At 45.1% G+C, this 24301-nt stretch overlaps 4 protein-coding genes and 4 non-coding genes across 11 annotated transcripts; 5 read left to right on the forward strand and 3 right to left on the reverse strand.

Moving 5' to 3' along the window:
* Window positions 1-11: 11 nt before the first annotated feature.
* On the forward strand, window positions 12-4025 carry LOC6596271 (actin-binding protein IPP). Its single transcript, XM_002021761.2, has 5 exons — window positions 12-781; window positions 841-1032; window positions 2026-2870; window positions 2930-3185; window positions 3256-4025. Exons 1-5 carry the CDS (start codon window positions 323-325, stop codon window positions 3388-3390), a joined length of 1887 nt encoding a protein of 628 aa, XP_002021797.1. The 5' UTR covers window positions 12-322; the 3' UTR covers window positions 3391-4025.
* On the reverse strand, window positions 1080-1196 carry LOC6596272. The gene has a single exon (XR_048090.2). It is a non-coding gene; the product is annotated as a U5 spliceosomal RNA (small nuclear RNA).
* LOC6596273 lies at window positions 1776-1971 on the forward strand. Its single transcript, XR_048091.2, has one exon. It is a non-coding gene; the product is annotated as a U2 spliceosomal RNA (small nuclear RNA).
* A 2354-nt stretch (window positions 4026-6379) lies between the features above and the next one.
* Window positions 6380-6575, reverse strand: LOC6596274. The gene has a single exon (XR_048092.2). It is a non-coding gene; the product is annotated as a U2 spliceosomal RNA (small nuclear RNA).
* Window positions 6576-7651: 1076 nt separating this feature from the next.
* LOC6596275 lies at window positions 7652-7768 on the forward strand. The gene has a single exon (XR_048093.2). It is a non-coding gene; the product is annotated as a U5 spliceosomal RNA (small nuclear RNA).
* A 118-nt stretch (window positions 7769-7886) lies between these two features.
* Window positions 7887-8874, forward strand: LOC6596276. Its single transcript, XM_002021762.2, has one exon. It carries the CDS (start codon window positions 7957-7959, stop codon window positions 8854-8856), a length of 900 nt encoding a protein of 299 aa, XP_002021798.1. The 5' UTR covers window positions 7887-7956; the 3' UTR covers window positions 8857-8874.
* A 119-nt stretch (window positions 8875-8993) lies between these two features.
* LOC6596277 (ethanolamine-phosphate cytidylyltransferase) lies at window positions 8994-17176 on the reverse strand. 4 transcript variants are annotated; one of them, XM_026987339.1, is made up of 7 exons: window positions 16812-17176; window positions 11814-12064; window positions 11685-11751; window positions 11496-11608; window positions 10319-10419; window positions 10060-10245; window positions 8994-9986 (listed from the first exon to the last, which is right to left on the reverse strand). In XM_026987339.1, the coding sequence occupies exons 1-7, from the start codon at window positions 16934-16936 to the stop codon at window positions 9669-9671; spliced, it is 1161 nt and encodes a 386-aa protein (XP_026843140.1). In that variant the 5' UTR covers window positions 16937-17176; the 3' UTR covers window positions 8994-9668. The 4 variants fall into 4 exon arrangements, with proteins under 4 accessions (XP_026843140.1, XP_026843139.1, XP_026843138.1 ...); XM_026987338.1 differs by having other exon boundaries at window positions 10319-10425; XM_026987337.1 differs by having other exon boundaries at window positions 10319-10485.
* A 442-nt stretch (window positions 17177-17618) lies between these two features.
* Window positions 17619-23621, forward strand: LOC6596278. Its single transcript, XM_026987474.1, has 5 exons — window positions 17619-18219; window positions 18275-20023; window positions 20087-22231; window positions 22291-22489; window positions 22559-23621. The coding sequence occupies exons 1-5, from the start codon at window positions 17790-17792 to the stop codon at window positions 23364-23366; spliced, it is 5331 nt and encodes a 1776-aa protein (XP_026843275.1). The 5' UTR covers window positions 17619-17789; the 3' UTR covers window positions 23367-23621.
* The last annotated feature ends 680 nt before the right edge of the window (window positions 23622-24301 follow it).

Here is a 24301-nt window from a genome sequence, read left to right on the forward strand (position 1 = left end):
ATGGTGCAGTAAATTATACGTTAGTGCAAGTAAAAGCAAACCTCATGCTGTGTTTGGGAATGTATGTAAACTTTTCCAGTGTTCGTTCCTGTGTGTGAGTTCGTCGCAGTCGTGGGTGTGTGTGTGTGTCTCATTTTGATTGATGAAAAATGAACCCAAACACAACAACGCACAGGCTAAATGGTGCAGAGTGCAGCAATTAACTTTAATTAAGATATCTAATTGAATGTGAAAAGGCTGAGCTGCTGCCCCAACAGTGCATTTATTAGTACACGTACGAAACAAGGAAACCCGAACAAACAAACATACCAAACGAAAGAAAATGCCACCGCAGAAAACCTACTCCATACACCACGAATACAACGCAAACTGTCACAATGGCAATCCAAATCCAAATCAAAACCCAACTCCCACCAACGACGGCGACTTCTTTGGGCAGGCCAATGTGGCCACGCCAGGATCAGGGGCCGAGGCCTCCACACAACGCACAAATCTTCCCTCCTACTGCAACGCCCAATATCCCTTCAAAGTCCTGTCCAATCTCAATCAACTGAGGGAACAGGCCCGCTTCTGTGACGTGGAGATAGTTGCAGGCGAGGCCACCCTCAACGCCCACAGAGCGGTGCTGAGTGCTGCCAGTGCCTATTTCGAGGCGATGTTTCGGCCCGAGCTCGGCCTAAACGAGGTCAAACAGAAATCGGTAGTGTTGCACACAATCGATGGCGACATACTGCACATTCTGCTCGACTTTATCTACACGGGACGGTGTGAGATCACGCAAGTGCGTTCTTTTCTCCTTCTATACTGGTCCTCTTTCCTCACAGTAGTCTTTCTTTGCAGTCAAACGTCCAAGAACTCCTCGCCGCTGCCGATATGCTCCAGCTGAATGAGGTCGTCGACGGTTGCTGCGAGTTCCTCTGCCGCGAGCTGCACGCCTCCAATGCCCTGGGCATATTACGATTCGCCGAAGCGCATAATTGCGAATCTTTGGCCAAGAGCGCACTAAACTTTGTCCACGCAAACTTCCCGGCAGTAAGTTGCTCCCACTATCAAATTTATACAATATTGGCCCAGCAACCGAAGCCGCCGGGCACTACGAAAAAATTCATTTTAGACTCATTAGAGTGCCCCTCTCCACGGAAATCTTTAGTAAAAGGCGAAAGATTTATTCGACAATTGAAGAGAAGCCAGAGTGACTTTACACCGCCAAACCCAGAGCCTGTCCATACCGGGCCTATTATAACTAGTTGGGAATTGCAAGAAACCTTAATATGAACTTTACCTGCATTTTGAAATACCTCAACGACACTGTGAGTTTATGGTACCCTTGTAGGGGATGTTTTGAACGCAGTTCCATCCTTTTGCTTCCATTAGTATCATATAACTGCCATATAAATGATCAGTAAAAACTGTCGGCTGGAAACTGGAATTAACGTCTGTGGTTTCAGAAGAAACAATCCAGCCACATTGAAGACTTTTGGATCCTTCCTTTGTTGCTTTATATTATAGAAAACAGAATGTAGAAGTTTGATTTCAAGTTCACTTTATAACCAGCTGCCTTATAACCAATCGATCGTTAAGGGGATGTAAAGATAATCCGAGGTCGGCCGGTCTTTTCCTTGAAACATTGCACACCAAAGCCTTAAAGACGGCTTTAAAAATGTGCAACCCTCATAGAGTAAATATTACGTTTATATGAAAGGACTTAAGGGGCAATTCCCAACTGGTTCCGGCAACGTGATTATGGTGTGGTGGCTGTTTTGCTGTTTCCAGTTATCGCTTCTCGGCCTTATGGCTAAGATCAAAGTGTAGTATCTGTTCTTATCAGCTTAACATCTGATAGTTTCTCCATTGGAGAACAACAAATGTTAAACTGATTTTTGGAATCAGACGGAGTGCTAGGGGCTTGCTCCACCTCTGTCGCGGGTTGGCCCGGTATTGCAGTACCGCCGGGATTTCGGCCCAACTAAATAATCAATTTCGTGTAGTTAGAATCTAAGCGGTATTTTATGTTTCCACACTCAGATAACCCTGGAGGACGAGTTCCTGGAAACACCGCAGGCTCTGCTGTCGCAGTTGCTGAACTCCGAGCTGCTGCGCGTGGACTCTGAATCGCAGGTGTTCCAGGCGGCTCTGCGATGGATTAAGCACGATGTGACGCAACGGCGCTGCTATGTCTTTGATATACTTTCTCATGTGCGCATGGCGCTCGTTCCCGTAAAGGTGATCGATAAGGCCCTCAAAGACGACTGTCGTGACATGTCTGTGAAGATTGCGCTACGCTCGATTTGTCGGGACATTGCCTCGAAGCGCGGCCAGTTGGTGCCGTTGCGTGTCTGCCCCCGTCAGCTGGCCAAGAAGAACATATACATAATTGGGGGATCCCACCGGGATACGCCACGGACATGGAACTCGGCGGACTGCATCTTCGAGACGGTGGCCAAGTTCGATATATTTCGACGCGAGTGGACTGAAACAGCTCCCATGGAAGTGGGACGCATACTGCCGGGTGTGTCGGCCTTGAACGGCAAGATCTACGTGGTGGGAGGCGAACGCGGCTCCCAGATTCTGGCCAATGGCGAAGTCTACGACCCCCAGAACGACATCTGGCAGCCCATTTCCCCCATGATAGTGCCTCGCTGCGAGTTTGGACTCTGCACCATGGGCGGCAATCTGTTTGCTGTTGGCGGTTGGATTGGCGACGATATTGGCGGCACAATGGAGTGCTATGACCCAGAGCAGGATCTTTGGAAACTTATTGGCAGCATGCCGCAGCCCCGGTTCAGCATGGGTGTGGTCAGCTTCGAGGGTCTCATCTACATTGTGGGCGGCTGCACAACAACCACCCGACATTTGCCAGACTTGATAAGGTTTTTTCCGCATATACAAAATAATTACTTCGTCCTCTGATCATCCCCATCTCTTTCAGCTACAATCCGGTCACCAAGGAGTGGACACAGCTGGCCCGCATGCAAACGGCTCGCTGCCAAATGGGCGTGGCCGTTCTGGACCGCTACTTGTACGTGGTGGGTGGCAGTAGCATCAGCCAGGACATTCTCAGCTCTGTGGAGCGCTACAGCTTCGACGAGGACAAATGGACAATGGTCTGTGCGTTAAACGTACCACGAGCCATTCCTGCCGTAGCCGCTGCCGATGGCCTACTCTATGTGGCTGGTGGGGATCAGGTAATCGATTGAATAGATCCAACACCACCCAAAATTTGGAAACGTTCCGTAATAAACCTTTTCTTTGCAGCCATGCGAGGTAAACTTTTATCGTGCGCAAGTCACCATCAACGCTGTCGAATGCTATGACCCGCTGTCGGACTCTTGGAAAAATTGCCCCGATTTGCCAGTCAGTCGTTCCGAGGCCGGAGCTGTGGTTGTCTAGAATCCCTAGAGGCGCATATTCTCACGTCGTTTTAAGCACGCCCACACGCAAAGAAACAACTGTAGATCTATTGCATTGTATACGTTACACACATCACAAATCTCTTCCTTCTTCGAATAACTTGAACGTAGTAGTGGTCTCTCGCCAAAGAAAAGAAACGAAAAGCGCATTGTTCGTTCCGGTTGACGTGTTATCGGTAGAGGAAACATAGCGCAGCTATTCACCAGTTAGTAATACATACTAATCTTAGTAGTTGTAGTTAGCCAGGAACCAGAAGAGCCCACAGCCAGCCCAGATTGTTCCGTAGTTGAAGTTGTCCTTTCAAAAAGTGAAACCAAACACCGAAAACCAAATAGTCGTCGCATGGCAAAATGTATATCAACGTATCGTAATTGCTGAACATTACTCGACTCGAACGTTATCCTTTTTGTTTACTTTTAAAATGTTTCTCATTATTAATTACTTGCGTATGGACAGAAATGTTGAACACGCCCTTAAAAAGAGCGCGTCTCCGGACAACTTTGTATTAACACCGATTTAAACGTACCAAAAAGCGCAAACGAAAAGCAACACACATTCGGAAAAAAATTGTATTAATAATAGGTGTATTATCAAAATAAATGTACGACTTAATACCTAAAACCTGTGTCCATTCTCATTAATCTGGGCAAGATTGTCGAATCAGAACAGCAGACGCGCAGCGAATCTGAACCTCAAATACTCTTACAAAACTACTTATAAGATGGATTATTAAGTTGGTCCGAAATCCCGGCGGTACTGCAATGAGCTAATATTATTATGGAGAGTTTATGTACAGCGCCCTGTGAGATCTCCTCTTTCAGTACAACCTCCTGCACAAATGTAAGAATCTGGTTTATCCCTACTACTGCATTTCTAATAGACTTTTACGACATTTAAAAAATTCTAATAATTCTTTTCATCAGCGCTCTGCAGTCTGTTGGTACGTTAATCGAGGTCCTCTATACACGCCGACGAAAAGTTGCGGATTTTTGATTTTTTTTTGGTTTGAAAAATCTTGATTTTCAAATTCAAATTATTACAAATACACTACTGGCCAAAATAATAAGTACACGCTTATGAGCTTTCTTTCACGTCCTATAAAACTTTTCTAGTAAACATAATTAAAAATTCAAATTTACTTTCAGTTTTCTAACCTACAATAGACTATAAAAATGTTTATCATAAGCATTTTTCATTTCAAATATATATTTTATGATCGATTAAACCTTAAAATCATAAATAAGGGCTGGCCAAAATAATAAGTACAGCAATTCTCCAAAGCGAAAAACTAAAAGCGTATCAAAATGTTTACACTTTTTTCTTATAATTTATAATCTTTTAATAGTATCCTATATAGCCACACTTATTTTGGATGATTTCGGCCATCCTTCTTGGCATACTAGCAATAAGTTTGGGGCAAGTCTCCACTGGATTCTCACACCACGTTTTTTGCACAAATTCTCCACAATTCTTTTTCTTTTCGAAAATAATTTTTACTAATTCGACGTTTTAAGTCACCCCAAAGGTTTTAAAATGAGTTTAAGTCAGGAGACTGAATTAGCCAAGCCATAACGTTTACATTTTTTCCCGTAAACCAAGCCTTCACCACCTTTGAGGTGTGCTTTGGGTAATTTTCCGGTAGAAAGACCCATCTCAAGGGCATGTTTTCCTCAGCTTAAGATTGTATAATAACTGTCAATATGTTTTTGTACCCGAATTGGATCACATGATTAGTTGTGTGATGTACCGGCTCAACGCCATGCCAAGAAAAATATCCTCAGATACCTATACATCAGCCTCCGTTCTTAACCGTTTTCTTTGTGTACCGGAAGTCGAATTCTTTGCCTTTGGGTCCTTGTATACATCTTCTGGAGTCATTATCAAAAGGATTTATTTTTGTTTCGTCTCTCAATAATATATTATTCCACTTCTAAGACCCATCTGACCCAGACCATGCCAAATGATTTTCAACGAGTTTTTGCTTCATCTTCAAAATTTTTACTCGGAGTAAGGTAACTTTTCGGACTATACGTGCTGTTAGGTCTATATATTGAAGTCTCCGACGAACCATCAGACCTGATTTTTCTTTCCCAATTTGAGCGTATTTGGCCTTGGAAGACATGAACTGATCCTTTTTTGCAAGACTGATGATGCGGGTGTCCGTTGTTCGTAAAGATTTCTTCTTCCATCCTCGATTTTCAATAAGCACTTTAGATTTGAAAGTATTCTGAACCAAAAATACCGATCGTTCAAGACTTTTCGCCATTTTCCCGGAGAATTTTCCTTTCTTTTTGAAGACTTATGGAAAACTTCCTTTCTTCAGGAGTACGGCCTATCTAAAGAATTTTTTTGACTCTCATGTACTTAAATATGAAGGAACTTAATAAAAAACAACAATCCTTTGACCAAATCCTTATCCAATCCTTTCAAATATATAAATAACACCAGTGTACTTATTATTTTGGCCAGACCAAAAATGCCCATTCTGCAAAAATGTATGAATAGAATTTTATTAAGATGGTTCCCCACTTTAATTTTTGATTTAAATAATTGGCAAGACTGTAACCTTTCCAAATATAAACAATTGGCATCCATACACTTACAAACATTCGAGCTATTCCATAACAAACTAGCACGACACCGATGTACTTATTATTTTGGCCAGTAGTGTATGTAGGTACAAACTTTAAATAGCAAGCCCTTTTTATTTTAATTTAATTAAATTAATAATTTAATTTATTTTAATTAAATATGCTGCTTAAAAAAAAAAGATTCCGGATTTAGACACTTAATCTTTCCAGCGCATTCCTGTTGCCACTGTGCGACGATATTCTACCTAATCCAAATCCTTCATCAAGTACCCTCAGAAGTAGTTCTTGCTTCTTCCCAACCGACTCTGACTTCTGATCCTAAGAGATGTCACCGTACATCCTCAGTTTATACTTGTACTAATTTGTGAAATTTATTATTAAGTTGGGCCGAAATCCCGGCGGTACTGCAATACCGGGCCAACCCGCGACAGAGGTGGAGCAAGCCCCTAGCACTCCGTCTGATTCCAAAAATCAGTTTAACATTTGTTGTTCTCCAATGGAGAAACTATCAGATGTTAAGCTGATAAGAACAGATACTACACTTTGATCTTAGCCATAAGGCCGAGAAGCGATAACTGGAAACAGCAAAACAGCCGCCACACCATAGGCAAGCTGCCAGAACCAGTTGGGAATTATACGGACACACAAGAGGTTAAATATCATACTACCGCCTGCATTGAATTGAGGGTGATTGTTGGTAGCGGCGCAAACATTTCCGTCAAGCAGTTGGGCGTGGCAGAGGAAAATGTATGTACATGGTAGCTGTTTTGTGATAATTTTATACTCGTAGGTACATGCATATGTACATATGTATTTTGTTTCAATACATTTCTATTTAAAAGTTAACATAGTTCGTAATACGGACATACATATGTATATAATGAGATAAAAATATAATAAAACCAAACTGAAGTGAGCATACACACGTATCTATGTACCCAAATTCTGTTTTTACACGGTTTGAAAATCAAAAATTTTAAATATTTTACACAATTTTATTATATTTATCATGGTTCAAAATAGCTGGAAACCATACGAAGTCAAAAATGAGCATATGTAAATATTTGATTCTCTTTCGTTCTTAGTACATACATACAAGCAAATTTACTGGTCAGAGCAATTTAAGGGGATTACATTTTTGAAATATATGTACATATATGTATTTTTCTCACGTTTCCCAATTTGTTCTCTAATTTGAATAGGCTTTAGAGATAAGGAACCAATCACCTATTTTTGCATACGATCAATGTCTATTTTTACACGGTTGATTCAGGAACCAATCGACCGTGTAAAAACAAAATTAGGTGTACTCCACGGAAAAAATAAATGAATGATGTAATCTTTCACCTCACAAACTCTCTATCTTATATATATATATATATATATATATATATATATGTATGCAAATATAGAAGAATAGAAATGTTTGCATTACAGCAAAGACTATACAATAGTCTTGTATAGTCTTTGATTACAGCTAACCAGCCTGTCGACAAGACCTTACCATATTGCTCAGCGAGCAATGGTCACATACACGCAACACCACTGCACATCCAACCCCATTTTAGGTGTAGCGCGAGTTGCTCTTATGATTCCCAACCAGTTCTGGCCAGGCTAGTTTAACGTTGGACGGGTTTGGCAATGAAAAGTTACTCTGGCTTCTCTTCAATTGTCGAATAAATCTTTCGCCTTTTACTAAAGATTTCCGTGGAGAGGGGCACTCTAATGAGTCTAAAATGAATTTTTTCGTAGTGCCCGGCGGCTTCGGTTGCTGGGCCAATATATAATACATTTAACAAATTTGAATTGTCAAGGTTTTTTGTTGAAGACCACTTCCCGTTCCATAGCATAGCGAAGGTTGTCAGGTCAGTCAAACTCATTTCCATATTCCATTCCATCAAAATTATGCCGTTGAATTAGGTTTCTGTCCGCTAAGCTTTCAGCCCATCCAAACATGTCAATCCTACTTCCGACCTTTCACTCCACTTCAAATAAAAAAGATTTCAATGATCCAAGACAGAGCAAAAGTAAGAAACGTCAGGGGCGGAGGGGAAATCAGCATATACAGAACACCCAGTCCTACTCCAGTTTTAACCAGCCCATATCGGAGGCCTCGACGTCGGAGGATAGGTTTCTGAGACTGAACCGATACGAGTACAAGTCAACCACATCACAGTCCAGCATTCGAAAGTCGTCGCTATTTGAGACAATCAGAAACAACTCAAATTGTTCACGTCCTCGTCTGATTCACTGTCCGTGCCATGCCTGTCATTGTTCACTGGACCCCAGCGGGCTGCTGGGCCATTATCTGAGGGACCATCTGCTCGGGATGGGTGTTCCGTTTGCGGAGGTGAGTCCGGAGCAGAAGGTTTCCCTGTGCTGCCATATCAGCAGCTTGGAGCACGATGTGAACACGCTTCTGGGGGTCTTTGGGTACCGTCGATCCGGCCTCAATCCGTTGAAATGCGCTCGAAACAATCATCTGCCGTCGGAGTATCGTCAGTATTCGCAGCACGGCGTGCTTATGGTCTTTGGCTGTCGCACCCAGCACTCTCTGCTGTGGCACCGCAAACCAGCCATGGATGACGTGCTGGCCGTATGGGTGTCCACTCCGCTGCAGGATGTGTCCGTCTGCATTCGCCTGCTGGTCCAGGCAGAACAGTCTTCGCGCAGCTACTCTAAGCACTTGAAGGCTCGATCCGTCTGCGCGACCCAGGACTGCAAGGAGTTCATCAAAACCGACAGCAACGCCATCCTTATCAGCTTCGCTGACCTGCGCGGACTAATGGACTTGGATGTGTGGCAGCAGCTGCTCACAGTGGACCTAAAGTTACTCGGCGAACAGATTAAATAATCGACAACAAATTCTTTATAAATATTCTTTCATTTTTTTGGATTACTTTTTGGCCATGTACATACATAAATATATTATAATCTAGAGCTAAATAAACATTGAACATAAAACATTATGAGTAGCGTTAACGGACAAGAACTTGCACTAGGATATATGTATATTTGTAATTGAAGACAAAATATCAGAGATTACGTTTGATAGATCCAGAGTTCCACTTGCGACTACAGTTCACATTTGTATTTACAATCCAAGCACAAGACAGGCTGATAAATGGATACAATCAGAGAAAATATTTGCTTTTGGCCTAAACATATATATTTCGTACAATTTTTAGAGTCCACTCACGACTCATTCTTCTCGACACTTATTACATACAACATAGAATTTACAATCTTGAGCTTACATACAATTTAGATTTTAAATATGCTATTATCGTAGACTATTTCATATACATATATATATATATATCGATTTATATAAATTTATATCATTGAGGCTTGCAGAGAGCCTCCTGCCTGCCTGAAAGCCTGCAGCTATTCAAAAATTGTACTAGAAAACGAGATGCGTACGCAGGAGCCGATCCGCTGGCGAGGGGGGTTGGGGTTATGTTGCTTGTGGGGGGACTTGTGTGGTGTGTGTGGTTGCCACGCCTTGAACACAACATATCATATCGAAACAAGGGGCAACAAAGGCCATATAAAAGGTGACAAGCACTAAACAAAACGGAAAACTAAAAAACGAAACTAAAAAAAATAAAACATCCGTCTATTGCGTGAAATCGGAAGGAGGGCAAGGGACTGCTACTGCTACTGCTAGCCCGCCTTTTGGGTCTGTTTCTGGCGTTGCAGCGCCTCAAATGCCTCGATTTCCTTCTTCTCTTTGGCCTGGTTGCGGCGCTCATACTCCAGACGATGCGAGATGATGCGCTCCACAATCCGCTCGGTGGTCATCTCATTGCCAGAGTCGATCAGCTCGAAAATGGCTCGCGTCTTTGGCACGGCATACGGGTCAATTTTGCCATCCTCCATCGCAATGGGAGTGCGTCCATGGCAGACTACGTCGATTTTGAAATGATCGAGCAGCTCCTCGGTGACGCAGTAAGGCGCCCCAATCACCACCTCATTGACAAACTATACAAGAAAAGAGAAGCCAAAACAGCGTTAAAACAGGAGCAGCTCAAGCAGCCGCATAAGCAGATCGTACCTTGCATGCCAATACGCTGAGCACGCGTTCGTGCAGATTCATAATGGGATAATTGCTGCCCTTGTACGAATTGACCACGGGATCTGTGTGAAGGCCAACAATCAAATAGTCGCCCAGCTTGCTAGCCTTCTCCAGGAAGTCCAAATGACCCACATGGAACAGATCAAAGGCTCCAGCCACATACACCTGAAAAGAACATAAAAAAACATTCGATTTAGAACTAGTCTCTGCTTAGTCTCTGTTTACTGTTTACACTTACAATCTTGTCTCCGGCATTTGGTGACTTGCCATCGCTGAATTGTATTATCTTTTGTGTGGTGGGCAAGAACTGACTGCAGCCGGTCCAGGGACTTTTGGCAGCTGAATCTTGACCCATATTCGAAGAACCTGGATGGGATTTTATTTGTAGTAGTTTTAACATTTTCGCTGTTTATGCAATTTGTTTGGTAATTGGAATTGGTAATTGAAAAGCGAACACAGACGAATGAGAGCAGTGTAGAATATAAGAGAGAGTATTTACATTTACATTTACATTTACAGGAATTGATTTGGATTTGGTTTTGGATTCGGATTTGATTTGGATATTGATATTTGATTGCAGACAGCAGGACATTGCAGGTAATATTTTTGATATATTTCATATTTCAGTTGTCATTCATTTCGCGGGCGCGCACACGCACAGGACATTTGGTATTTGGCATTTGAGGATTTAGCATAGATTTGCATATACGAGTAGTAGATTATATTGTTTTGTTAGTGGTAAACAGTGCGTACATAGAAATAAAAAGAAGAGAAAGAGTAAAGATGTAGAGAGCAACATAAGTCAAAGGATTAGTCACGGATCAAACAAGTCAAAAACGGTACGGCTACGGGTACGGAATCAACTAAGAGTCTATGCCAAGCGTGCGGTGCCAGCAATGGACAGGCGTTTTCCACCAATAGCAACAAAAAAAAAACCCCGTTAAGCGTCATGCACATGCCATGTATGCTGTTGTTTTTCGTTGCAGCATTCGGTTATGTGTCTCGAGTCGAGCAGATAAGGTTTTTTTGTGTCGCTAAGGACATGCCCACCACTAAACTATACTATTAGCGTAGACAATATAAAGCTACATTTATGAATTGCTCATACTTGGAACTGAGATTCGATTCGATTCGATTGGTGGTTTACGCGCAGCATGCAGAGCAACGTACAACAAAGATTAACAGAAGGAGACAGTCCGGGGAGAGAGAGAGAGAGTGGATGGGAAAAAGAAAGTAAAAATCTTAGTCTAAAGTTAGTATTTGTTAAAAATGTAAAAACTTAATGAACGGAACACTCAATGAAACAAGGATTGTGCTGGCGGCAGTGATTCAATGGGCTTTTAGGGACACTTTAGGGACACAAATAAAACTTAATTCAGTACATAAGCCAGGGCCATGGAACAAGCGGAAGCTACCTTCTTTCTCGATGTCGTATTCAGCGGATCCCTGGCGGAAGTGATTGCGTGTCAGCAGCAACATGCGACCCACCAAATCGGTTGTCGAGACACCAGCTGTGCGTCGTACCTCCCTATGGATTGGAATGGATAAAAAGAATGCCAAAGTTTAGTTCGATTCATGAAACAATCCCTTCAGACAATACTCACTTGTAGCGATTGGCCGACTTGACCAGGTGATATGTATCGACGCCCTCGGCTGTCATTGTAATATCATCTGGAATTAATAAAACAGTATGTAGAGTACAGTACAGTAAATCATGATATTGTTGTACTCACCGCCGTGGACACAGAAATCACAGTTATTCTTATCGAGAACCTCCAGGGTGGTCACATACGGGGCACCGAGAACCACCTCATCGACCCACTTGATGCCCTTGACCATCTTGACGCGCTCCTCCTCGGTGAAGACGGGCGGTCCCTTGTGTTTGGTTATCTCATCGTCGGTGTGAATGCCGACAATTACCTTATCGCCAAGTGCTTTGGCTTGTCGCAGAGAGTTGGCATGGCCAAAGTGGACCATATCATAGCTGTGGGAGTGGAATGAAGTTGCAGATTCATTAGTTGGATATTATGGCTATCTTAAATGAAAGAAATGTAGCAGCAAATGTCACACGCTCTTTGTTTCTCTTATCAGAACACCTGTATCGGTTATGTATCTCGCCCAGGAAATGTACTGTCTTCCGGTTAACAAATTGGAAAAGATTGAAGAACCTCAATAGAAAGCGACCTTGAAGAATGACAAGCGGGGGCAAATGATTCCCATGCACCTCCCCCAGTGGTTGGGTGTGAGTCATATAATGCCTAGAATTAGCGACTTTCTGAGCTCGCTTGATAAGCCCGGTTTGGAAGCTATAGAATAGCTTGGAAGCTCTGCCCTCGTCTGTATGTATGTCTATATGTTGGCAAATTATCGCCTTGCCAGTACAAAGTATGAAGAAATTTGCATTCAATCGAGTCTCGGGTTCAAGTAACTGTTGCTTTTCGAACAATGCCTTATAGAACGTCCTTGCTCTCAACTGCTCCCACATTACGCGGCACCCGAGAATGGAAAAAGCTAAATACATGTCGTGTACATGACGAATCGAGGCTTGGTCCCAAAAATGAATGACGCTGCACAAGCCTTCCCATCTCGTTGTTAATGAAATTTGATCATAACTTTTACTGGTATCTTAAACGTCGGCTTCGGCATACATAACGTAGTATACATTTCTCTAGGATGAAAGTTAATTTACAAAGTAGCCATAAATAAATTCTCAAAGCAATCAAATCAGCTTTGATTGGCTGAAGGATTACAATTAATTGAGACCCGTCGCTTTTGACCCGCAGCAGTACTCGTAAACTTGTGTTCGGGCTCAGGCTTGGATGCATACGAAAGTACATATAAATCATTTACTACATCGTCTACATAAAACGCCCCATTCAACGCAAAGTCCAAGCGCGTCAGCAATGTGTCTGGTGTGGTGTGGTTCGGATTAATGACAACCAGTAGAGACCAGTGGCTCACGGACTGACTGACTGACTGACTGAATGAATGATTGACTTGGTGGCTGTCCCCAGGCCGGCTTTGTGCTCCACTTTAGCGCCGCAGCAGCATTGGTCAAGATTGCACTTTGGACCCGATCATCTGTTGGCACAACCAAAAGAGATGGCGAGAGCTGGATGGGGCAATGAGAGATATGTATGATTTCTGTGTGCCATTTAGCAATTTTTAATTGCAATTGTGCTCGACCGTGTCCACACACATACCCATACACAAGTATAGTATGAAGATACGAGTGCAAACAGCACATGCCAGTGCGAGTACTCATTCCCCGTCGTTTCGATTCTAAAGCTATTTCCATAGGCACGCCACACACGTGCCCTGAGCCTATTTTGGATTGGTTCGGCACTTGACAGACGTGTCGATCCACTTAAATTGCCTCTAAATAGCATTACTTTTGCATTACGGAATGGCATGTTTCGGACCGGATCGAGAGACACAATCGTGGAAATAGTGTTTTTCACTCCAAATCCATCTAAAGCATCCATCTAAGACAGAAACTACCCAGCAATGTAATCCGTTAATCCTTTGAGAGAGCAAGGCCTCACAGCACGCAGCAATGGAATAGGCAAGATAGTACAAGAATAACGGACAAAAGACTGGCAAAGGAGACTGGTAAGGGAATACCACGCCAGTAGAAGATAGCACACTGACCAATATACTTTGGGAACAATATACGATCCGACATATACATACAGATGTATGGAAAGGTGTGGTTTCAAAAAAGAGGCCAGTCGGAAAAATTGTGACACACCTTAGAGTACCTTATGTAGTATGTAGTAATTATATAGCACCCAAACGAAATAAAACAGTTAAGAACCACACACGAAAATATGTGTATGATAAGAAGTAAGAAAACGTCACCATTATCGGTTCCGTCTAACTGATTAGACCTCGTACGTATGTACGTATATCGCAGGCTGTTGATATGAGGAGGAACCAATTGCAAATTCGAACAAAAACGTTACGAATATGGGTAAAATATATGTATATATTATATAATCTGTACAATTAACGTTTTCCAGCCATATCGCACCTATAAGATCAAGGTTGTCCCATTGCCTTGACAATAAACCGAAAACAGACATTTTACGAGTATCTTTATACATATTTAAACGTTCATCTTTTGGCTGTGTCTGGTCCGACGAATGTCTGGGCCGGTGGATTGATAATAAGCCAAGAAAGAAGCAAAAAGAGACTACTACGTCACGGAATCCGATCATAATGAAGAGCCAAAAATAAACCCACCTCGTGCATGGGTGTAAGGAGGGGGGAACATATAATCGTAAAAATATTTATACATGTATGTAGTATATTTGGCTGATAGTAACAGAACACAGCTGGTAGCCGTAGCCGTAGAGCAGGGACAAGCAGTAGCAGCTAGTAAAAACGTGGGGCCATTCATTAATCGAGAGGGAAAACCTTTGCTCCCGGAGATTTTCTGCCATAGAGGAGAAGAGGCAAGAAATCTGTGCCGAACGCGGGGGAAACAAGCATGCGAGTAGTACCACATATAATATTGTATTATTGTACTCTATATGTAGAACAGGCCTCGGGGGACGCTTAATCAATTGAGTGAGCAACAAGCGGCGACAGCCACGAACGTTGCTGATTAAAAAATATCACGCGATTCTTAGTAGAATTTGTGCTCTGACGGCCGGGGGTCTCAGCGGGTGTACCCAGAGCCCTCAGCGGGAACCATTTACAACAAATATTACAAGCATCATTCATTTGTTTTTGTTTTGAACTGTTTTTGAGCTCAAGTTCGTTGACACTTGCAAAAGGCAGCTAGATCGGAGAGAGGTGAGGTGACTGAGTGAGTGCCGGAGCAGGAGATTCATTGCTTGCGTCAATGATCTCAATCTCTGCTGATTAGAGACGATTTGGTGGACCGAGGAGTCGCTGGGTTAATGGGCTGATTCCTCTCGGATTCCTCCATACAGAAATGTGTACCAAAATAAAGTGCTTGTTTATATTTTTTATATTTTTTTGCAGAGACCCCCATTCGCAGACCAGCTGATAGTGCCATTTGAATATTTGTTGGCGGCTCTCTCGGCTGCTTATCAGCCTTAGATGTTTCGCTGGACTTCCATACTTGACACTCGGGGTGTGGGGTGGGGTGTCCGACTCCCATCGGGACTAAGGGAGAGCTCTGATTACCCAATTAACCCGGAAATACAAGTACGTATGATTTATTATTCGTCAAAGCGGATTTAGATAAGGAAATCCGATTAACAAAGGAAGGTTCGAGTACCATAGAAGGGAGTAAGTGAGCCCAAAGAGTTCTACGTGTACATACATACATATGTATGTATGTATGTATATGGATTCTAAATGGATCGACATGCATCTAATGCACTCGCAAAGATATTGCATACATTCCTATTTTTTCATTTATCCTTTATTTTTTAATGTAGTTTAGATTGAATATTCCGTGTTTATGGATTCTTTCGAATTATAAATGCCAATAGAAGTTATATCCTGAAACATTTTACTTCTACTCTCTTAAAGTCATATCAAGGTCTGCTGCAAAATGGCAATGAAATTATATGCCAAGTGCACTCTAAAGAATGCCGGACACAGAGGAGGCCCCACACCGGATGATGGCCAAACCATGAACTGAAAATTGGGCGTGGGATGGAGACGAAGACGAGGCATGCGCAAATCCGAATCACGTGATGTTTGGAACGAACGACCGACCGGCTGCTTGGCTGCCACAGTCAACAAGGGCCACGTAAACGAACCCCAGGAACAGAAACGTTGAGAAACGTGACGCTGCGGGCAGCGGATACAGTGGGTAAGAATAAATCTTGCTTCGGATTCTGTACACATGCACAGAATCGTACGATTCTATTTGTATATATATACATATGTATGTTGTATGGTCGTGTGCCATTGTTTGTTTCTTTAATAGAACCGACAAAGAGTGAGGAGAGTAATAGGATAAACAACAGATATATGTATGTATATGTATATATGTTTATAAAGCGTTCAGCGGAAACCACAATTGAAGGAAGGAAATTTCTGTCCGCTGATAAAGCAAGGAAAAAAACTTGTTATGGTAGGCCATCCATCCATCTACGGACGACATACACATAGTATTATCGCCGTAGAAAGCGTCATTCTCGATAAAGATAAACCGGTTTTGGCCTATGCATTGCTCTGAAATTAAAATGTTTAATAGAGATAGAGCCCGAAGTAATAATAAGAGTAGAAGAAAACATGCAACGCGTTTCAAGTCATTTACATATATAGTAGTGTTTGAAAGTGCGTCTAACGCTACCTATGTACATATATCCTATGTGTATATAATAGAGAATTAATATGTGCAGTCGTCGTACTACGATCTTTCGGTTCTAATTGACCTTGAACCTGAAATAGACACAATATAGCGGACGACTTGGATACTAGAATTATATACACACATATGTACATCCTGCCATGCAATCAGTATATGTACACATGTAATGCCTGTGAAAGTGCTTGCGTTGACCCACTGTACATATGTATGTGTGCTCGCCCGACGGCCTGCCGTTGCCTTTCCCCCCACCATCCCATCCCTCCTATCAATAAAGTGACGCAAGAAAGCGACAGCGACTACCGTTAGTGGATAATTTTCCGTTTTCCAGGTACTATACAAATGCCAAAGGTTCTTGGAATAGAAAATCCACCTATGTATTACTACCCACTCCCTACCCCCTTCCACCACAATATACATATGACCAATGACTCACCATCCGTCGCACCAGACGCGGACGTCTTTGCCTTGTGTAGGGGTTTCCTTCTGCTGTGCGGTACCGTTGCAGTGACTGTAGTTCTTCTGGCCAGAACTGCAGCCGTTTACAAGTTTGTCACTCATTGTTGATTTATTGAAATTTTCGCTTTCGATTTATATTTGACGTTGACTTCGAATTACACGCACATTGATAAGTAAAAGCAGCGTTTTATTTATTTTTTCCGGGACGATAGCCGAACACGACGTTCACACTGCGAGCGCTTGGATGTTTGTTCTGAGTTATGAGCACTCCTAGTACTTTTATTCCGAGAGCTACTAAGTTTTGATGTTCGCTGCTTACTGCTTATCAGCGCGCGGGCGCATGGGGAATGTGGAAACTTTAATCAAGTGAATCGAGTAGGCTAGTGGGGGGTACTTCACTGTAATTTTTTTATTCTCATCCAGCTGTTTGCAGTCAACCGATTAATCGCATTGCACTATCGACCGGATCTGGTATCTATCGGTATTTTATTTAGTTTGAGTTCTGGCCATTCAAGTATAAAATTGACTTATTAATTGGATAAAATTATGTGGGCATGGCTGAGGGTTCTATCTAGCTAGTAATATTCGGCGGAATATCAAAATCGAGGAATAAACTTGAATTCGTCAGTATATTTACGGTATATTTTTTTTTAATGAGACGGTATATTTTGGTATATTTTGGTATCACGGTATCACAAAGTAATCACAAAATAATTTGTTGCTGCCAATTTTATAAAATTTTAAAAATATGTGCGTTGCTATACGCACAAAAATTTCCTAACAAGGCAGACCTCGACAATCATGTTGTGCAGCCATAAGGAGTTCAGGCTTTATACAGTACGCAGCATTGAGAACAGTTTTTAAAATTTCACGTGTAATTTCCAAAAAAAATCTTCCACAATTGCTCCCATTATTCAATATTTGTAACTTGAATCGATTTGGCGTGGATAATACAATGTCGAAGAGGGACAGAGCCTATGCGCAGGCAGAAGATCGGTGGCTCAGCGTCGTATTGTCGACCAGTGGCATAGTGGAACGACCAGGCCCACTGGGCGAGGAAGTGGACGATGAAGAACGAGCGCATTTTAGCCGGGAACAGACCGCGAATGAGCAGCAGCTACTGGATCCCGCGGTGGACAGCCTGCTGCACGTCATCTCCGACGATTCGGAGATATGCAGTCTCATATCGAGCAGCGATGGCACCGACTTCCAGGGCTGGCCTGATCAGGACGAACCCTCTGCAGTGGAGGCCGTAGAACAACAACTAGTCTACGGACTCTGTCGCACAATGCAATCACAGGCCGAAGATCTACAATCTGCATCATACTCGGCCTATACGCCACCCAAGCGTCCGCGAATGAGCGACGAAATAATCGAGATCAATGGTTAGTTTTTGCTCAACTTTGAGCACAGGTTTTTTAAACTAAATCCCTTTTTTAGATTCTCCAGAGGCAGCCACAGACTCCGGCGTGGTCTTTATGCAATCGGTTTCCACAAATCCCGGGGTTTTGCTCACCAACGGCAGCCTTGTCGACTCTCATCTGACAGAAGTGTTTGAGATCCTTCCGCACACCGAGGAGCAAGCTCTCCAAATGGTTGACCCGAACGTCGAGCAGTGTGTTGTCTACGAAGACGTGGACGGCGAAATCGTCCTGACCGAAGAGCACTGCTGCGAAATAATAGTCTCGACACAGAACGAGCAGGAGCTCCCCAGGGCCTTCCTTATGTCCGGCCACGGAGCTCTGCTCCGCCATAATCTGAATGGCTCGGGATACATCGATGGCGTGGCAGGAGATGAGGATGAGGAAGAGACGCGTATGGAGGCCGGCAACAATGTTTATCTCAGCGATGCGGCTCTGGACCAGCCGGTGGTCCATCACCATGAGCTTGTCGAAGAAGATGAAGTCGAGGACGAGGAGGCGCATAACGACAATGATAATGAGAATGCTAACTTTGTCGACGACAGTCCGCTGGAAGAAGAGCGCCCCGACATCTGTCAGGTGTACGACCACGAGTTGGAAGACCACGACAATGAGGTGGATGAAGAGGATGAGATCCAGCAGGGGCACCATCATCATCATCAGCTACATTTGGAGCAGGAGCTTCCCCTGGAGCATGTCCCAGAGATGGACACAGAGCAGTCCCAGCAGCCCATTGTAATTAGTGACATAGAGGAGGAGGAGCAGCCTGAGCCTGAGCCCGAGGCTGAACACAGCAGCCCCACACAGTTTCCCAATAGCTCCTCGTCCACGCCCAATGGCAGCGACAACTACCACTATGATGACGATCTGGGCGACGACGATCGGCCAAGGAAAATGCATCCGGCAAAGCGCAAGTATCCTCTGCTGAAGAACACCCTTTTCTCGGAGGGCATGGACCGGCGGCTGGCCACCATCTGCCAAGCCCAGCCGCAGATGAGTCTCAGCGAGAAGGTTGAGACCTGGGAGACGGCCACCACCCATGACTGTGAGGCGGTCGAGGACGTGGAGAACTTCCAGGCCACCTTTGAGCAGCACGAGGCGTCTAAGGACCACAAACAGGAAACTTTCATCGAGTTCCGCGAGACACTGGCTCGCAATATGGAAAAGATCAGCCGCCAACTTATGCAGAGTCCAGACGAATCGCCAGCGGACCAGGCCAGTGCCAGTCTGGGGACATCTGCGCCGGAGAAGCAGCCCATTCAGCGACGCCAGCTAAATGTGCTGCCCACAGAGGATACCATTATTCTGGACGATGACGAGGACGATTGCTACGAGGTGGGCAGGGACAATCCATCTGTGATCACACTCACGCCGGAGGATGAATTGCCGGCACTCAACTCGCAGGAGGAACAGCAGCAGGAAGACTTCAAAATGGCCCCGGACATGAAAACAATTCAAACGCAGACATCGGTGCAGAGACTGGCCACAAAAGAGACTTCCACTGCAGATCTGGCACCGCTGGCTGTGGCGTCGGTATCCACTGCCTCCGCAGAATCTGCAGCGGCAGCAGGGGCTCCCGAAGTACAGGGAATGAATGCCATGCCTGTTGCCATGATTTCCACGGAAACTGAAAGTGATTGTAAGCTGGCGAATGTTGTCTTTGGCATGATGCGAAAGGGTGGTAAAAAACGGCAACAGATGCTACTGCTGGAGCAGCATCAGCAAAAGCATCCTCGCTATCAGGAGCAGCATCCCCATCCCACATCGGGTAAGCGGTTCCTCAGTGCGCCCTGCTATTACGATGTCCAATCTTTCTCTGTATCCTCCACAGATGTGTCCCACAGCATGAGGACTGAACAGAATGATGCCGCCTTTGGCGATTGTCCCAACGATGCCATGTTCTACGAGCAGCAGGAGTTCTGCAACTATCTGGGACTCACGGAAATGTCCACGGCCCATGCTGTGGCCACAGCCATGCGGGAGCTGGCCAACAGCACGATGGCTCGACGCTCCCTCAGAGTGCGGACGCAGGAGCAGCTGGACAGGATGCGGACCGATGTGCGCGGCAGGCGAAAGGTGAGAAAGCAGCACAGTGAGCAGAGCACAGAAGGACAAGCCGCCGCTGCAGCCACTGAAGAGCAACGTCAGTCCACCCAAACGTACGACCAATACTATGAGGCACAGGGCGATCGGCCAATAGCCTCGGAGGACGAGGCGGAGGATGGAGATGCTGACAATAGCTGCTCAAAGTCTGAATTGGTGGAGGCGGCCTTTGCTCAGGTCCATGCCGCTGCCACACCCACCCAGGGCCAGTTGCCGGAGACCGTGCAGCAGCAGAAACAGGAGGATAACAGATGCTCCAAGTCTGAGCTGGTAGAGGCGGCCTTCGCCAAAGTCTATGCTGCTGCCGCCCCGGCTCGTGAAGATCTGCTGGAGAGCATGCAGAAGCGCCTGCGACAGGCGCGTGAGACAAAGCCATCCATCTACATTGTCCAATCGATGAGTAATGCTCCGCCAGTGTCGCTGCCAGTGGAACTACCAGTGGCACTACCAGGGCCGCGTACGCGAACGCCTTCTCCCACCCGCCACGTCGAGACTGCAAACTACGGCGGTCCGCGTCCCTCTCTGGAGAGCTCCAGCCCATACAGATCCCAGACGAAACACAATCGAAGGCCGACCAAAACCCAAGCGCAAGCCTCCAAGACTCCCCGAAAGAGCCAGGCGGAAAGCAGGAAGCCAAGAGCTTCGGTGGGTGCATCATCCCCGACTAAAGCTGTCCGGGACCTGGTCACACGCTCCACCACGCACATGAACTCGAAGCTGCTGCGCAATCGAAAGGTCAGCCTTTTGAAGAGCTATGCCCTCTCGGATGCGGATGCGGGCAGGGGCAAACGTCTGAGCGGCGGCAATGCCAGAGGAACATCAGCCAAGAAGTCGGCCAAAGGCGCGAAAAAACTAACAGCGGAGGCCGCGGAGGCTCTGGAGAAGATGTCGCCCGAACAGCATCGTCTCAAGCAGCAGCAAACGGCTGCTTCTCCACCGAAATCTCCCACAAAGACGTCAGGGAAAGGCGCTAACGCTTTGCTGGGAGATGCTGGAGGTAAACTCCCAAAGAGCCACAGGCGTGCGCGAGCCCACACTATGCCTGGGCCTGGAGCATCTGTTCCAAAATCAGCGTTTAAACCTTTTCCTGTTGACCAGTTTCCCAGTTCTCTCCATGTTCCTGCTGATCCTCCTCATATCAAGGCCTTGATGGAGGGTTCCCAAAAGTTTTTAGAAAAACATACACGTACTTCCCCAGCTAAAGACCTTGTAGATGAATATTCGTTCAGTGTTCGCATGTGTGCTAGACAACAGGAGCCACTGTTGGATCAGCAGATCCAGCTGCAGCAGCATTTCATGCAGGATTACCCTCCCTATAGCCAATATACAAATAGTTCAAGCTATTCCCATGCTCATGGCCAGTATGCACCTTTGGCCAAGCCCGTCCTGCTCTTACCGCCACTCAGCAGAACAGAAGCCGGACACAAGGCGAGTGAGCAGGATCTACATTTCTCGCGTCGTCGGCCTTCGCAGCAAGCTGAAAAAGCTGGGGTTGCTGGGTCATATATGGATATCAATCATACCCTTCCACCAGGGGGCATGCTCCGACTCAGCGATGGATCTCGTATGCTAAGCAACCCGCTGGCGGGCAAACACGGCAAGGTGTTGTACATCTACTATGAGCTGGACCAGCTGATAGTCCTGCAGGAGCACCGCGTCAGCTTCTGGAAGTACTCGAAGGTCTTCAATGTCTTGCACAAGCCACACACGCCGTACTCCACATCGGCATCGGAGAATAGAGCCGCGAGCCACTCCGCACTTCCAGGCCAAGACGAACCGAAAGTCACAGAATCTGAGCACTCTCATACATATGAGGACTTTGAACGAGGCCCGCGTTGGGTGAATCTGGGAAAACTGAGGCGCATCACAAATGGTGCGTGCTGTATATGACACATACTTACATATTTCCTAACTTTCGACTTCCATCCACAGACAACGAGATCTTTGCACCGTTTGGGAACAGACTGTGCGTGCACAACTCAACGCCTGTGTACCTGGAGATGCGCTGCCATCCGCTGGACCACCACAAGCGAGAAGTAACGCTGACGTCGCTGTATGTGAACGTTTACTACTACTGCGAGGAGGAGTTGCGCCCCAAGATGCATTCTGTGCATCTGGATGCGGTTAGCTGGTGAGTCTTTAGATTTAACAAATCACAATCAAACAATCATAATTGATGTTCCCTTCTCTCTCTTTTCAGTGACGGGTCCCATGTGATTTTCACAAGCATTGCAGAGTCTCGGTACTTTGTGATGGCCTGGCAGCAGGAGGTGGTGATGGGTAAGCCACGCTCGGGCATCTGTAAGTACTCGCTGACCCCCACGCTGGACACGCTGGCCTCAATACGCGAGTTCAAGCAGCTGCGGCACGAACTGAAGCACATTGAGTGCCTGACGGAGGATCGCCTAATTGGATATGGACTGACGCGCATCACGATCTGGGACCATCGCAGCGGGGACACGCTGATGAACTACGACCTGGGCTGCCCGCTGGGTCACAGTCTGGCCGCCATGCATTATCCCAGCTTCGACATGGACCAGAGCAGCATGCTGGTCCTCTATCAGCACATCGAGTCGCAGCAGTCGGACAAGCCCTCCGAGATGCACGTGATTGCCTGCGAGCTGTCGCATGCAACGCCCTCGCATCGTCTGCTTCAGGTGCACCGCCTGCCAACGCCTCAGTTTAATGAGCACATACAGGCCGTCAACACCGGGGATCACCTCATTATCAAGGCCGCCACAGGCGAAGAGATTTGGATAAGTTCCGCCGATCCCAGGCAGTTGACGTACGTGGCACCGCAGGGCAATGGTTCGCAGCGGTTCTATGCGCGCCACAAGTCTCAGGTTATCGAAATGGCGCCGCGCACCCTCACCGTGGACAGCATCGCCAATCACATGCTACAACTGGCCGTTCAGCAGCAGCAACAGATGATGAACAGCAGCCAATCGACCATGCCTGCTTTTGCAACTTCCTCTGCTTCAATCCAGTCCATGCCCGTACCAGTATGAACCGAAAGAGTGTCTCTTCTGCCCTTCGCCCAAGTTCTGTATCAATCCGCCTGTCCGTGTTCCTTGTGCGACTTGTGTCTCTCACCAGATACGACGATACGTTGATGGCGTCTAAATCTAAATGTAATATTCATAAATCCCACACACGTGCACCCACACTCACTCGTACTTTTGTACATCAAATATATTGAAGGTAATATCGGATACAGCCCTTGGGCGACGCTACACGTTTATTAAATTACCCCAAGCCCGGAATTGTTTTAGATAACTTTCTCTAGTCTAAGTCGTAATCCTAAGTCGGCCTTAATTAAGTCATCCATTTATATTAACTAAGTGTTTTTATTTGATTGGCGTTTTCGCTTTTTATTTGAACTTTTCTGAAAGAAAAACAAAACTTTATGCATATTGTAAATTAGTTAACGTAGTTCTAGCCTATACATATATTGAGTACTGTATTTAAATATTAAAATTGATCTACTGCTCGCGAATGGAATGGCGAAGAGTCGTAGAAGTGTCATACAATAAGTTAAGCGACGAAAACCAAAATGGCAACTACAAGCCGATTGACATTAAATGGATCCCTTTTCAAATATATAATTGTATAGTTATTGCACTTCGTGTGTGTCTTGTTTATTCTTTACCGATTTGGCAGCTGTTTGCTGTGTAACTGCTAATTCTGCATTCTAAGAGACTAGAAGCTGACTGTTATAAAACTATTAAAGCGGGCTGCTAGAAAACTAACAAGGCTGGCTGCTGTGAAATAATAAAAACTGGCTGCAATGAAACTACCAACGATGGCGGCTATAAAACTATCAACGCTGGCTGCTATGAAACTATTAGGGTTTTCTGACTATGGCTGCTATAAAACAATTGAAGCATTTTCTGCGCCATAAAGTAATCACATTCTTGATAAGCAGGGTAGAATAAATGTCTGT

Source organism: Drosophila persimilis, unplaced genomic scaffold, assembly GCF_003286085.1.
Source record: "Drosophila persimilis strain 14011-0111.01,24,50 unplaced genomic scaffold, DperRS2 tig00000124-arrow-pilon, whole genome shotgun sequence".
Taxonomy (NCBI): Eukaryota; Metazoa; Arthropoda; class Insecta; order Diptera; family Drosophilidae; genus Drosophila; species Drosophila persimilis.

What these genes read in the sequence shown, in the direction of transcription:
- LOC6596271 (XM_002021761.2), top strand. Translation starts at nt 323, where the DNA reads ATGCCACCGCAGAAAACCTACTCCATACACCACGAATACAACGCAAAC. An exon ending in GACGGTGTGAGATCACGCAA is followed by an intron (nt 782 to 840) that starts GTGCGTTCTTTT and finishes CTTTCTTTGCAG; the next exon opens with TCAAACGTCCAAGAACTCCT. An exon ending in ATGTGGCTGGTGGGGATCAG is followed by an intron (nt 3,186 to 3,255) that starts GTAATCGATTGA and finishes TTTTCTTTGCAG; the next exon opens with CCATGCGAGGTAAACTTTTA.
- LOC6596276 (XM_002021762.2), top strand. Translation starts at nt 7,957, where the DNA reads ATGTCAATCCTACTTCCGACCTTTCACTCCACTTCAAATAAAAAAGAT.
- LOC6596278 (XM_026987474.1), top strand. Translation starts at nt 17,790, where the DNA reads ATGTCGAAGAGGGACAGAGCCTATGCGCAGGCAGAAGATCGGTGGCTC. An exon ending in CGAAATAATCGAGATCAATG is followed by an intron (nt 18,220 to 18,274) that starts GTTAGTTTTTGC and finishes TCCCTTTTTTAG; the next exon opens with ATTCTCCAGAGGCAGCCACA. An exon ending in ACTGAGGCGCATCACAAATG is followed by an intron (nt 22,232 to 22,290) that starts GTGCGTGCTGTA and finishes TTCCATCCACAG; the next exon opens with ACAACGAGATCTTTGCACCG.
- LOC6596277 (XM_026987337.1), bottom strand. Translation starts at nt 16,936, where the DNA reads ATGAGTGACAAACTTGTAAACGGCTGCAGTTCTGGCCAGAAGAACTAC. An exon ending in CGCGTCTGGTGCGACGGATG is followed by an intron (nt 12,065 to 16,811) that starts GTGAGTCATTGG and finishes CCACTCCCACAG; the next exon opens with CTATGATATGGTCCACTTTG. An exon ending in CAAATGCCGGAGACAAGATT is followed by an intron (nt 10,246 to 10,318) that starts GTAAGTGTAAAC and finishes TGTTCTTTTCAG; the next exon opens with GTGTATGTGGCTGGAGCCTT.